Source organism: Dothidotthia symphoricarpi (genome assembly GCF_010015815.1).
Source record: "Dothidotthia symphoricarpi CBS 119687 unplaced genomic scaffold P153scaffold_2, whole genome shotgun sequence".
Lineage (NCBI taxonomy): Eukaryota > Fungi > Ascomycota > Dothideomycetes > Pleosporales > Dothidotthiaceae > Dothidotthia > Dothidotthia symphoricarpi.
This window is the reverse complement of record NW_022985009.1, coordinates 1,920,834-1,937,154: the sequence shown is the minus strand read 5'-3', so window position 1 is coordinate 1,937,154 and position 16,321 is coordinate 1,920,834. Positions and strand designations below refer to the sequence as shown.

Here is a 16,321-nt window from a genome sequence, read left to right as displayed (position 1 = left end):
ATACTAAGAATAATAGTAGTACTACTTAGGTTAGCTAAGTCTAGTAATAAATAACTAATATTAATAATAAAGTATAAGTGTTCTATAGCGTATAGGCTCTAGTAGGTCTTAAGAAAGAAGTAGTAGAAATAAGAAACTTAAGTAGCACTTATTAGAAGAAAGTTATTATTAGTAACCTACTAGTTAAAGAAGACGTATATAATATTTAATTTCTTAATAGTTATTAGTATATATAGATTAAACTTAGAGTAGTAAATACTACTATCTTTAAGAAAGCCTACCTTTTAACTAAGAAACTAAAGTAGTATATTACGCTTATTTAATAAGCTAATACCTATTAAGTACTAGAAGTAGCCCTAGAAAGCTATACTAGCTACTATAGTTATAAATCTAATACTCTTAAAGAACACCTTAGGTCTATTAGTAAAGGCTTAGAAAGTAATAGTATAGTAAACTATAGGTATAGACGTAGCTTATATATTAGTATTACTAACTATTAAATATATAAATATAGTACAGAGTATAACTTACTACTATTAGGTTAATATATAATTAATACTTTAACTCTATATTATTATCTATAAAGAGGCGTATTAACTTATATACTCTAGAGATAGTAGTAGTAATAGTATTAGATTAGCTTATATTAATACAGCGCTACGTCTAGTAGTAATATAAGGTAAAAGAAAGTTAGACTAATACTATAACTAAGTTTAGGTTAAGAGTTAGGTAGAAGTAAGAAGAAAAAGAGAAGAAGAGGTAGACTAAATAGAAGTACTATAGAGTTTACTTATAGTAGTATATAGTTTATTCTTATATAATTAGTACCTAAGTCTTATATAACTATTAATAGTTACTTATATAAGTAAAAGTATATTAAGTATAGTATTAAGTAACTAGTACTAAGTTAGTAAGTAGTATAGTAAGAGCTACTTTTATATAAGAGCTTTCTACTATACCTATAAACGCCCTAGACTAACTACGTAAAGAACTAACTAGACTAGAAAGTAAGTATATATAAAAGTAAGACCTATTATATATTATATTTAAAGCTTATACTAGGCTAGAATAGAGTTACTACTTAGTTTCTCTAAAGTACTCTAGAGAACTATTACACTAGTCTATAATTAGGTAACTATTAGGTTAGTAATATCTTATAGGCCTTTATAGCAGCTCTTAGGGCCTTTAAACTATTTAATAATTTTTTTAGTAAATAGTATATACCTATAAGAATAGGTCTAAGAGTAGCCTATAGAGGCACTGCGCTATCTAATAAGTTATAAGAATAGTACGTAGGCTCTATATATAAATAGTAGAGAGTTAATAACTTATATAATTTCTATTAGACTATAAGCTAGGCGTATAGAGGCGCTAGTAATACTATAGGGCCTCTAGGCTATTTAATAGTTTTAGTAGAAGTAGTAAGATAGTTAATAAACACAGAAGAGTTATAGTAGTAAGTAGAAAATATAAGTTATTAAGAATTATAAAGCCTTTAAATACTATCTACTACTTTATTATACTTATAAATCTTACTTACTTAAGCTTAGAAAGAAAGCCCTACTATCTTTTTTTTACCTCTAAGCTTTACTATTTACTAAGTATAGTTAGGTATGTATTAAACTAGTAGAAGATAATTTACTAGCTATAACTAGTTTATTTACTATATAACTTATTTACTAAGATTAACCTCTACTTTACTTAATATTAACCTCTACTTTACTTAATATTAACCTTAACTCTCTCTATAAGTATTACTCTAGATTACTATTCTAGATATAGATCTATATACTATTATTACCTAATCTGTTTTTACTATTACTTTCTAGAAGGTATAGGTAAATATTAATTCTATAGCCCTACTAATTAGGCGTATTAAAGATAGATAGGCTAGTAACTATTTCTAATACTATATACTTAGTTAACCTAGTTTACTCTAGCTTAAGAATATAATAGCCTATAGTACTAAGAGTAAGGCCCTATCTAATCTTACTATTAATACTTTTATAATAGAGGCCTAGCTGCGCTTATTAAGTACTATATAATTAGTTTCTACTACTAATTTCTCTCTCTATCTTAAGATAATATACTATAGTCTAGAAACTTCTAAGTTTACTAGGTATATTTATAGCGCCTATAGTTTCTTTTATCTCTAGTTAGGCTATAGTTCTATATACTATAAGATATACCTAGTAAGAAGACTATAACGCCTTACTTCTTAGGTATTTATAGTATTCTATTATCTTCTTATTAAGAAAATAACTACTACACTACCTATTAAGCTTTAATATAAGGTATACTAATACTTAGTATAAGACCTCTAAAGTAAAATTAAGTTAGCTTATTATATTAGAGAGGATAGTTAGTAGTTATAGTCTATATATTTATAGTAATAAGAGCTTACTCTACTTATATACTAAGCCTTTTATAGGCGCCTGTTATAATATTAATAGAACCTAGTTCTAACAGATAACTAAGTCTTTAATAACTATAATATACTTAGATAGAGCTATACTAAGTTTCTAAAGGTTATTTACTAAAACGTTTATATAATTCTTTATAAAGGTTATAAGTTTAAAGATTTTCTTTATACTAACCTATTTAGTATTAGGCTTACTTAGGTAACACTTATTTAGTTACTACTAGTTAACTATTATATTATACTAGATAATAATAACACTGTGTTAAGTAACCTTATTACTTTAGTATTATTTTTAAGTTTAATTAGGTATAGGTCTACTGTATTAGATCTATAAATAGTTATAATACTCTTACTCTATAGGCGTAACCTACCTAATATATACCTAGAGAGTATTATAATATAGCTTAATTATAAATTAATAGAAGCGTAGAGTACTAAGTATAGAGGAGTTATAATATAGCTTTAGACTCTAAATAGAGTAAAATCCTATACTTATTCTATTAATAGCTTTATACTAGAGATAGAACTCTAACGTTAAGGCGTAAAGAGGTAGTACCTATATTTATTTAAAGTTATAAGATTATTAGCTAAATAGTAAGTGCACTTCTATTTATACGCGTTATAGTAGAAGGTCTTAAAAAGTCTTCTTATAAAGAGTTATACTCTATAACTATTTCTTTACTTATAGTTAGGTTTTATTTTAGTTATATATATAAATATAACTAGGTACAGTTTATTTTAAGGTATTTACTTATAATAGAGTTAGATTTAGAGTTTAGTTATTTTTCTAGTTTCTTAAAAACGTATATATACTTTAAATTAGTATATTCTTATAATAATAGTTATATTTAAGTTTAACTTTTAAACTCTTTTATTAAAGTTCTAAGTACTTTAGACTTTATAATATAGTATATATAATTATTTAATATTACTTATTAGTACCTTAGACACCTAATTATTATAGTTATATATATTATCTTATACTGCTAGAACTTTTTTCTAGTAGTTTTATTACTATACGTACTAGTATAGTAGTTATATTAAAAGAATAAGAGCAGCGTAAATCTTAGAAATATAAATAATAAGAATTATATTATATAAAAGTCTTTCTCTACGCTATCTTAATAAATTAGTTCTACTCTAATTTACTAAGAGTAATTATAGCTTACTTTTATATTAGGTTTAGATTAAATTTATTTTATATATTTAGGGCTATAGTTTATATATTACTTTATTTATAGTATATATTCTAAGTATCTTATTATATTACTCTAGTTTTATACCTTCTATACTATATATTAGCTATACCTCTTCTAGTATATAGGCTGTAAGCCTCTGCCTATTTTTCTTTTCTTCTTAACTAATTAACTTCTCTTTCTACTTAGGTTTTACTACGCCTTAGGTATATCTAAGCTTAGTAGAAGGATCTTAGAGCACCTTAGACTTAGATAATAAGATAATATAAACTACTTTAATAACTTTAATATTCTTATTAATAGAGCCTGTTATCTTAGATATATTATTAATTTAAGTTAATATAGAAAACCTACTAGTAGTATTCTTATTATTACTTCTAGCTTCTTTCTTAGTAATAACCTAGTTCTTAATATTAGGTTTTAATAGGTTAGTAACTCTAGATATAGAAGAATTAGTAGGTTTTATATATAGAAAGATTTCCTCTTTATTAGAATTAACTATAATTCTCTTAATTACTAGAGAATTATTAGTAAACACGTCTTATATATTACTTAGAAGTTATTTATTTAACTTACTACTAGCCTTTTACTTCTTAATAAGAAGCTCTAGGTAATTAAACTAGTCCTTATTAAGAGTATAGATTAATATACGTACCTACGTAGTAATAGCAGTATCTCTATACTAACTAAAAAGTAATCTTACTATACTTATAAGAACGTATATTTATATACTATAGTAGATACGTACTAGTAAGTATATTAACCTAGTTATTTACTATCTTTAAACTAACTAATTTAAATTAAAATTAGGTAGAGTATTAAGAAGAAGGTAAGAAAGGTTAGTATAAATATAATTTATTTATATAAGGTAGATAGTTTTAAAGGAGGTAAAGCTAGCTTTATAGTCTATTTACCTAAGGTAAAGGTAGAAAGCTAGCGTAAAGAATAAACAGCTTAGGTATATATTAGTATAAATAGATAGGTAATAAACCTCTAATAGAATACTACTTTATTTTATTAACTTTAGTATAACTATCTTTATAGTATTAACTTAGATAGGCTAAATAATATACTAGGCAGAATACACTATTAAGAAATAGTAGAGCGTATACAGATTTCTAATACTCTAAGTTATTCTACTATATAAGCTATATCTATTAAGTGTCTTAGTCTAGTGTATAGACCTTTAAAATTTTTTAGAATTAGCTATTAACTTTCTAGTTACTTATCTATATAAAGTAGTTACTTAGATTAGAAAGTAGGCTATATAACTATGCCTATAGCTATAATATATAATAGAAGTATTAGTAAGTAGCTATTTCTACTAATACTTACCTAATAAGATATAGAAATAATATTTACTATATAAGTACCTATACTAACACTATACTATCTTTATTTATCTATAGTAGGCTGTTTAGATTATAGATATAGGCTAACACGTTATATTAATATTACTAGAAAAGCTCTATAGCGTAATACGCTATTATATTTTCTATAATAATAATACTTTTCTAGTTTATAAATAGTTTTCTATAAGTAACCTAAGAATATATAAGAAGCTTATATAAGCTAGAACTAAGTTACTACTAGTTTTTTTAAAGTATACTAGAGAACTATTATACTAGTCTAGAATAGAGTTACTACTAGTTTTCTTAAAGTATACTAGAGAACTATTATACTAGTCTAGAATAGAGTTACTACTAGTTTCTCTAAAGTGTACTAGAGAACTATTACACTAGTTTATAATTAGGTAACTACTAGGTTAGTAATATTCTATAGGCCTTTATAGTAGCCCTTAGAGCTCTTAAACTATCTAATAATTTTTAGTAGACAGTATATATATATAAAGATAGGCCTAAGAGTAGTTTAGAAAAATACTACGCTATTTAATAGGTTATAAAGATAGTACTTTATAGAGATACTACGCTATTTAATAGGTTATAAAAATAGTGCTCTATAGAAGCACTATACTATTTAATAGATTATAAGAATAGTAGCCTATAGAAGTACTACGCTATCTAATAAGTTATAAGAATAGTAGCCTATAGAGGCACTATACTGTCTAATAGGTTATAAGAATAGTACATAGGCTCTATATATAAATAGTAGAGTATTAAAGACTTATATAATTTCTATTAAACTATAGGCTAGGTATATAGAGGCGCTAGTAACGCTATAGAGCCTTTAGGCTGTTTAATAGTTTTAGTAAAAGTAGTAAGATAGTTAATAGATATAGTAGAGTTATAGTAATAATATAGTAATAATATAGGTAAGTAGAGCTTACATAATAGTAGTAATATAGGTTATTAAGAATATTATAGACTTTAGTTAGACTATATAATAGTAGTAAAAGTAAGTTAGCAGACTTTACTTTAATAATATAATAGTTCTAGTAGACTTTATTTAGACTATATAATAGTAGTAAGAGTAAGTTAGTAGACTTTACTCTAATAATATAATAGTCCTAGTAGACTTTAGTTAAGCTACGTAATAGTAGTAAGGTAAGTTAATAGACTTTAGTTAGACTTTATAATACAAAACTAGAGTAGTATAGGCTATAGTTACTAGATATTAACCTAATATCTGCTAACCTAATTTATATAGGTATTAATAGTTACTATAAGCTATAGTTATGTTACTTATATTAGTATATTAGTTAGTATCTTTAAATTAGTATATACTTTACTATTAAAACTAAGCTATAGAAGAGGGCTATATACCTATAAAGCTTCTATATTATTATCTACTAGTTTATAATAACAGACTATCTAAGTATATAGTAGAACTAACTAGATATACTATATAAGAAGGTAGCTAACTTTCTATAAAAGAAATTAATATATAACTCTTAAGGTTTAGCTTTAGGTATAGAGTTTATAATATTAACTAATAATTATAATAAGTCTATTAATATAGAATATAATTTAGAGTTTATTCTCTAATATATTATAATAGTAGGTACTTAACAGCTTAGTACTATAGGTAAGTTAACTATAGATAAGATAGATAAGAAGTAGTAGTAGTATTTAAAGTCTATTAACCTATTTTTAGTACTTAACTATACCTTTTTCTTTATAGAAATATAGTAACTTCTACTACTACCTTTTAGAAACTATACCTTATAAAAGCGCCTTCTTTACTTAGCTAATAATAAAGTTATTTCTAGAGTAAAGAATAGGATTTACCTTACTATTAAATATATACTATTCTAGCTATAAGACTAATAGTTTATTATATAGCTAGTTCTAAGAGATAGTAAGTAATAACTTAAAACTATTTATAAAGGTTATATTAAGTAACTACTATACTATTATCTTATATAGACTATATACTATACTAATAAACTTAAGTATATTTAAGGTAGTATCTTTTATAGTAACGTTACTGCTCTTCTATGTTATAAATCTATTTATAATATTAGTATCTAACACTAACTTAGTAAATAAAGATAGAGAGATAATCTACTATATAATTATTAGGTATTTTATACTTAGGTATAGAGTAGTCTACTCTTAGATAGTATTAAATAGTATTATAGTACTTTCTAGTCTATACTTAGAGAATTATATTATAAGCTTCTATATAAAAGTAAAATAGGTAATCTTTTTAATAGCTAATAAGGTAGTAGTGTATACACTAACTTTATAGAAGCTGTTAGCCTTAACGTAAAGTATACTAATTATAATATATATAGAGAGGTTATATTCTTTATAGAAGGATTATTATTTAAGAAGAAAAATTAAGAACGTATAGTATAGTAGTTTAAGTAGAGTAAATATTATATAATTAGAATTCTTCTCTAGCTTACTTAGTAATAAAAGAGCACTTTAGTAGCCTAGATAATTAACTATCTCTAACTATAAATTTTTCTGTTCTCTATTTAGCTAGTATATAGAGAATAGTTATATATTAGGATTATTTATAGTTCTTATAAAAAATATAAATATATACTAGATATATATACTATATTTAATTACTTTATCTTAATACGTTTATAGTAGTAATCTTAGTAGTCTATAGTTATTCTTATTTATAACCTTAATTAGAATAGTCTATAATATTTAGGATATAGTATATTAGTAGACTTAGATTATAGATTATATAGCTATTTAGAGTAAATATATTCTAGTATTATTATCTTAATTTAGTTTCTATATTAAGCTAAGTATATACGTAGCTAGTATACTACTAAGTATAGCTATAAACCTAGACTCTAATAGCTAGGAGTTTACTTTACTATAGTTACTAACTAAAAGAATTAATAAAGTCTTCTATAATAGTTCTACTCTCTTTACTTCTTATTTAGTAAATAATTAATTAATTTTAACTTTATCTATACTACTAATACTAGGTACCTATATTATTATAGAGAAGAGGTTAATCTTTACTACTACTTTAAAGAGAGATACTATAAGGTACTCTATTCTATTACCTATTATATTTATTATATCTGCTTTTAAGAGTATTAGATAAATTTTCTAATAGGTAGGTATATAATACTATTATATCTAGTAGTATTTATCTATAGCTAGTTTCTCTACCTCTATAGGTCTTTTACTCTTAGAATCTCTATTCTTATATAATATAATCCTATATAGAGTTTAGTTATAGTTCTTTATATTTCCTATTACTTAATTCCTACTATATATCTAAGGGCACTAGTTATAGCTAATATAATCTTAGTAGAGAGTAAAGTAAAGTATCTATTATACTAGGTAACTTAGGTATATAGCTTCTATATACGTTTTAGGAAGCTTATTACCTAGAAGTATAAGAAACTCTATAATAAATTTCTATTACTTTAATAATAAATCCTCTTTATAGATCTTGCGTAGATAGTTAACTACTCCTAAAAGAAGTAAACTATAACTATAAATAACACAGATAAGTATATTAAATTTCTTATTATAAATAATTATATTAGGTATAGATATTATATTAGAATAAAGAAATATAATAAAAGAGATAGAAAGTACTAGAGCTAGATAATATATTTTAGATAAGTAGTATTAATCTCTAATATAACTTAGAATAAAGAAATTAATTAATTTCTACTTTACATTTCTCTATACAGTATAATTATAAACCTAAATATAAATTATAGTAAGACGCTAGTATACTAATTTAAACTAAGAAAGATTAAATAATTATTTTAATAGCTTATTCCTTAATTACTCTTAATTACTCTCTATTCTTAACCTCTGTCTTACTTTATATTAGATATATAAATCTATTACTTCTTTTTATTAATTCTTCTTTATACTATTATTATTAGTATATTCTTATTTTTATATATTAGTATAGAACTGTAGCTACCTTTAGAGAATTTATCTAGTTTTAATAGTACTACTAATATAATCTCTAATTTCTTCCTTAATTATAATACTATCTAGTTAGTATCTAGGTTAGGCTAATTATATTTATATACGCTACTTATATCTTAGACTTGTAATACTTCTTTAGTCTAGCTTTATATAAATAGTAATAAGGGTATATTAGTAAGGTAAGTAAATAAAATCTACGCTAGATTAAAAGACCTAATCTTAAATACTAATATTAAAATAAAAGAATAAATAGATATTAGATAGAAAGGTAGTAATAAGAAAGAGGCTAAGCTGCACTATAGGTAAAGTAGAAAAGAAAATATATATACTTAAAATAAGGTAATCTAAAATAAAGTACTTATTAAGATAGCTAATATATAGAGAAAGAATATAACTAAGAATATAGCTCTAAATAACCCCTATCTATAGTTTATATTATTTTTTAACTAATATCTAAAGCTTAGAGAATATTATATTTAGAATATAATTAAGGCTGCTTTCTTACTACAGTTTAGGTATATATTAAATAACTAAGTTTAGGTTATATAGATCTAGAGAAATTACTAGGCTAGTAGGTAGAATATTCTTAATAATTCTAGCTAACTAAATTACCCTTTAATACTAGTTAGCTATAGTAGTATAATCTAAGTAAATATTATCTTAAACTTATAGTTACTTTATAATCTATATACTAAACTAGTAAATAAAGAAATTAGGTTAGCTATAAAGTAAGATAGGTATAAAAAGCACTTTAAAAACCTATTTTTCTAGATTATATATATAGAAGCTACTAAAATTATTAATATTTTCTATTAGCGCTAAATAATAACAGCGCTTTAGAAGAAGTTATAGGCTCTTAAAGCCTATATTATTATAAAGAGTAGATATATAGGAAAAAGAGGTATTAGAGTAAATACTATTACTAGATAAAGATAACTATAGATTCTCTATAACCTTACTAAGCTAGGCTAGCTAATAATATATTAGGTATTCTTTTAATAATAGAATAGGTTAGACTATATACTAACTTATAAGAAGAGATAGTAAATACTAGTAAATATATTTAGATTTAGGATCTTAGTGCTACTTTTACTAAATAAAGTTTCTAATATATTTATTAAATAAATATTATCTCTAGATTAGATCTTAATATAGATTAGGCTTATTTAATCTTATATAGATAATATATAAGTTATATATAATTAAATCCTACTATTATATTTAGTATATATAAAAGATTATTACTCTTTAGTAAATAAACTAGTCTTTAAGGGTATAGATACAGATAAACTAATAGGAGTTAATTTTAGTACTATTATCTAGTACTTAGATATAATAGACCCTTCTATATAATTATATAAGTATAGTCTAAGCTATTCTAACGTCTAGAATTATAGTTAGAATTAGGTATTAGTAATCTTAATTACTTTCTATTTTATCTTTTACTTATTTTCTATCTTATATTATTATATTATATATACTTATATATATAAAGAAATAGAGTAAGAGAGAAAAGAAAAGAGTATAATAAAAAGAAAATTAGCTATATTATACTACCTTTTTATTACTCTCTCCTTCTTCTTTAAATAGAGGTATATATCTTTAGTAGATATATATATAGGTTTATAACACTTATATTAGCTCTAAATTATATTAATAAAATATTCCTTATATACTATATATTAATCCTATTTAAAAGTACACGCTAAACTTACTTTTAATCTATTATTATTTATTTTTTCTCTATTAAGTAGTATTTTTAATATTATAGGTAATAAACTCTTTCTAAGTATTAAACTTATTAGACTTTATTAATAATATAGTAATTACTTATAATTATAATAAAATAAAACTAAAATATACTTTTATAATTATAATAATATAAGTATATTATATTTATTCTTCTATTCTCTCTTATTTTAATCTTAGCTATAAACTTTATAAAAGTCTTTAAATAGCCTTTATCCTATTAGATATATCTATAAATAAAGTATAGTATAATATATAGATTACTTATATTCTCTTATATAGATTCTATTCTAAAAAGTTATAAAAAGACTATTTTAGCTATTCTAAGTCTAGTAGATCTAAGATATAGGTAGTAAGAACCTCCTTATATATATACTAGTATTAGGTCTTAATATAGAATTACAGTATAATACTCTATTTAAGAAGTTCTCTTAGATACTTAATAAAGGCCTAGATAGTAGGTTCTAGTATCTAGAAGTATATAGCTATTACTTTAGTAGCTACTTCTTTCTTTTTAATTAGCTTCTTATACTCTTTAATATATATACTTAAGAAAAGAATTAATAGCTCTTAAGCAGAGCTCTTCTAAATAAATAGAATAAAAGAAAAGTTTAAAAAATATAGGTTTAGTATTAAAAGTACTATATATAAAAGGAGTATATTCTTTATTACTTTAATATAGCTTTAAGTATTATATTAGTAAGTACCTAAATTATATAAAGTTAGATACCTACTATTATTAGAAAGTTATTACGTTAGTATAGTATATAATATATAATATCCTTATTAAATTAACTATAACCTTTAGTAGACTTTTAGTAGAACCTATAGAAGTAATATATATACTTAAACTATTACTATTAATAACTTCTCTTTTTAAGATTTAATAGCTTTATAGGTTTAGTAGTAGTATTAAAGATTTAAAAAGTTATACTCTTAATATTAGTATATAAAACCTTATTTATAATAGCTAAGGTAAATATAAAGTAAGCTTAGGTTAAGAATATAAAGTAATAAAAATCTATATATTTAATAATATACTAAAGAACTTCTAGTAGTATATTATTAAGTTTAGCTATATTAAAGATATAGTAGGTAGAGTCTATAATTAGTAAAAGAGGTTCTAAATAAAAAAAGAATAGTTAAGTTAGTAAAAAGTAAAACTAATAAAGAAAAGAGTAAAAAATAATATAAAGTTATAGTATAATATAAGTAAGACGCTATATACTTTTTATAATTTTAATAATATAGGTTTTATTAAAATAAATAGATAGTTATTTACTATATATATTAATAATTAGAAGTAATAGTTAGTAAAGGTACTCCTTCTCTTATAAACTTATTAAATAAATTTTAATATATAAGTAGCTTTAAAGGAGATAGATATAAAGTAAAAGAAAAAAAAAGTAAGTTTAAAAAGGTAACTAATTATAAAATATTACCTTTTAGATATATACTCTTATAGCCTATTAAATAATATTATATAAAATAAATTATATACTTAAAGGTAAAGAAAAGGAAATATTTAGATAGAAACTGCTTATTAAAATAAAGAAGTATATATAATTTCTAGAGAATACCTAGAAGAGAGAGTAAGTAAACTATTTAATAGTGTAGTAGTAGTTAAAATACCTTCTTTAGTTAGAAGCAATAATAGATAGTTAGAAGTAATAATAAATAGTTAGAAGTAATAATAGATAGTTAGAAGTAATAATAGATAGTTAAAAGTAATAATAGATAGTTAGAAGCAATAATAGATAGTTAAAAGTAATAATAAATAGTTAGAAGTAATAATAGATAGTTAAAAGCAATAATAGATAGTTAGAAGTAATAATAGATAGTTAGAAGTAATAATAGATAGTTAGAAGTAATAATAGATAATACTAATATTTTCTATCTAATTAGAGGTAATAAAAGTTAGGAAGTAATACCTATTTACTTATATATAATAGAATAGTAATTTATAGATAATCTTAACTTTAAGGCTTAAGATAGTAATTTATAGTATATTATAACTTTAGTATTTAGAATAGTAATTTATACTAAATTATAAACTTTAATATTAGAAATAATAAAATAAAGTTAAGTATAACTTAAAATTTAAAATAGTAATTTATAGTAACTTATAAACTTTAACGTTAGAAATAGTAACTTATAAGTAATTATAAACTTTAATATTAAGAATAGTAACTTATAGGTTATTATAAACTTTAATATTAAGAATAGTAACTTATAGGTAATTATAACCTTTAACGTTAGAAATAGTAACTTATAGTAGTTATAACTTTAGTATTAAGAATAGTAATTTATAATTTTCTTAACTTTAAGGCTTAAGATAGTAATTTATAGTAAATTATAAACTTTAACGTTAGAGATAGTAACTTCTAGGAAATAATAAACTTTAATATTAGAAATAGTAACTTATAGGTAATTATAAACTTTAAGATTAGAGATAGTAACTTATAGGTAATTATAAACTTTATTAATAGAAATAGTAACTTATAGTAGTTAATTATAAACTTTAATATTAGAAATAGTAACTTCTAGGTAACTATAAACTAATATTAATATAGGACTTTAATATTAAAGTCTTATATTAATATCTACTCTAAATACTATATACAGCTCTATTTTAAAATAATATAAGTATTATATTTTTAATTCTTATATACTTAGAGCTATCTATAATACTATAGCTTAAGTATAGAAGTAACTATTTATATAAGTTTTTATAGACTAAATAAAGGTATTTAGTAATAAGTATAAGAACTTAAGTATATATAAGTAGCTTATTAAGTGTAAATAAATTTAATTAAGAGAACTACTAAAGATAATAAAAAGTAATAACTTTAATATTTTAGTAAAAAAATAATAATAATAATATAAATTTATAATACTTAAAATAACTTAAATAGTTAAGTAATTAAAAATTTAAATATATATTAAGTAGTACTAAATATTCTAATTAAACCTATTATTAGTAGAAAAAATTATTAATCTATATCTAGTATTCTATCTAATTTCTAACTATACTTTTTAATTATACTATCTTAAAATAATCTAGAACTAGAATAACTAGATACTTAGAATTTAATATATATACATTAGAGATATTTTTTAAGTGCCTATACCTAATTATACCTACTTCTACTTAAAGTTATTAGCTTAGTAGTTTAGAAAGCTTAATAAAGAAATAAGAAAAGGTATTAAGCTATAGTTAGGCGTATAAGAAGATAGTTACGCTAGCTAAAAGCTAGTAGGAAGATACTGTAGTATACCCTATAGGTAGGAAGATACTAAATTAGGTAATATTAAAAGGCTAAAAAGTTATATACGTTATACTACTAGTATTCTATATTCTATCTTGTATACGTTTTTTCTCTATTACGCTAAGTATTTATAACACTATACTGTTGTAAGAGCCTGTTAATTGCTTTTGTTCGCCCTAACTGTAACCCGATTCTTCTTATACCCAACTTACCTAAATTTAAAAAGATGGGAACTCTCTTGTTTCCTGTAGTCTACGCCGCTCTGTTACGCAAAGAGGTTAGTAGCGTCTATCCTCCCTCCACCCACTCCCTAGGCTCGGCTCAATACTAACTTCTAGCGAGGGTTGCAGATCATGGATCGTTTCATTAAGGAAAACGGCGTCGACGAGGACGAGTTGGACATTGTTTTCGTGGACAGCATTGACGACTATTACTACGAGGCATCAAAGGCACCAAGGGAAGACGGAAGCGACCCAAACTCTCCATTTATTGGAAAGACGCCTCAAGAATGTCACCAACTGCTCTTGAAGCTTCGCAAGGATACGGAGTCGGAAATTATAACCGACATTTTTGCCATTATGGACGAGAGGTCAACACAAGACGACACTGTACTGCTCGTGTGCGCAGAGAGGGATCTTGGCGGGGAGAACGAAGTCTTGGCCATGCCGACTGTCCGTGCTACCTTCCAGGCTTCAGCTACCGCGCTAGTGTTGTATGAAACGGGGCACAGCAGCGTAGGAGAGGATGCGGAGCGTGCTGCACGTGAAAAAGACAATGTCTATCGCGGAACGTGGTCTAGACACGCATGATTTGTCTTGAGGCGATGAGGATGAGCAACACTGACAAGATCATCTTCGTCACTGTAGGCGGAAGTAGGGTCGACATTGCGGTGTGGGGGACGGATGCAAACGCGGATAACGTCAGCGCTACCGGCCTAGCAGAACCTGGAGAAGATGAAGAGGGGTAGGGATTACGGAGGAGATAGGGCGGAGGTTGTTAACAAGTATGAAGGAACAGGGAAATAAGAATACTGCATTCACTCTAACCAGCGAGTTCTCCTTCAATTACATGATGTAAGGGTTCCAGTCGGTGTTATTCACAACTAACGTCGACTGCAGGGCTCTTATTCACAGTTTTTTAGTCCATCAATGTCACGGTAACCTCCCGGCTGCCTGACACCTGACTGCTAATTGACTAAGCGCTACTAAGGCACACACGCTAGCTACCTAGATATATCTTAGCTTACGAAGCTCTACCCTCGAGGCACCACTAGTTGCCCTAGTCCAGTCAGCCTCACTATCACGACCTAACGCTACGAACACCGAGAATGGTCCAGCCTCCGTCAACATGTCAGCGTCTGGCGATGGCTCTATGCCTGCAATCCAGACCCCACCTACGACCGAGATTCGAACTGACAAGAACTTCCGATCCGAACGACTACCTGATCCGCCAGCGTTCAACAACAAGACGAAGGACCTTTCCCTCTTCTTAAGGAAACTACGTTACAAGCTGGAGGGGAATGTCGATCACTTCCCCGAAGAAAGGTCTCAACTGATTTACGCACACTCCCGCCTCGAACGCGACCCTGCTACGTTAATCGACCCTTTAATAGGTGAGGATATTTGCACTGTAGACCGCTTCATACAGTTTCTTGTAGCGACCTACGGTGACCGGAATGGCGAACTGAATGCTTGGAGCCGACTCAATAACCTGAAGCAAGGGAAGAAGAGCTTCCTCTCCCACTTCGCCGAATTGCGACGTCCCGTAGCTGACACGAACTTGAAAGAAGAAGCCCAGATAAACCAGCTGCGCCGCTCCCTCTCCGACGAACTACGCCGTGGCCGTGCCATGGTCGGCGTTACAATTCCGCGCTCCTTGGACGACTATGCTAACCTGATCTCCCTGTATTTCAATGACCTACGATGTCTCCCGACTGCACGTACGACTACTAGTACCAAGCAAGATCGGTACCTGGTGGGAATGGAGATTGACGCCTCTAACTAGCCGAACGGAAGAAGATAATCGCTGAAGGACAATGCTTTAAGTGCAACGAGAAAGGTCACATCTCTAGCAGTTGCTCCGTGGCTATTCCCCGACAACAAGTCCGAGCCTACAGCGCCGGTACTCGTTCTGTCCGATCTGACTCGTCTGAATCTGCGCACTCCTCGCGCTCTCGAGGACGTCACAGCCGCAGACCGTTTTTAAGAAGGGAAAAGACTCGTCCCGAGGATAAGTCGCTCCTTGAGACCGCGCGCACACCGAATCTCTGCTGAATTATAGTCCGACTCTCCACCTGGTTCTTGGAAACGCTGTATCGCAATACTCTGGCTCAATTCAGTAAGCCACGACCTGGAGCAA

At 26.0% G+C, this 16,321-nt stretch overlaps 1 protein-coding gene across 1 annotated transcript; it reads left to right on the top strand.

The window, feature by feature from the left end:
- Positions 1–15,379: 15,379 nt before the first annotated feature.
- P153DRAFT_274853 (uncharacterized protein) lies at positions 15,380–15,757 on the top strand (the record flags this gene model as incomplete). Its single annotated transcript, XM_033662932.1, has 2 exons — positions 15,380–15,592; positions 15,680–15,757. Coding segments are annotated over 2 exons (291 nt in total), but the record flags the coding sequence as incomplete, so codon positions are not given.
- Positions 15,758–16,321: the final 564 nt, after the last annotated feature.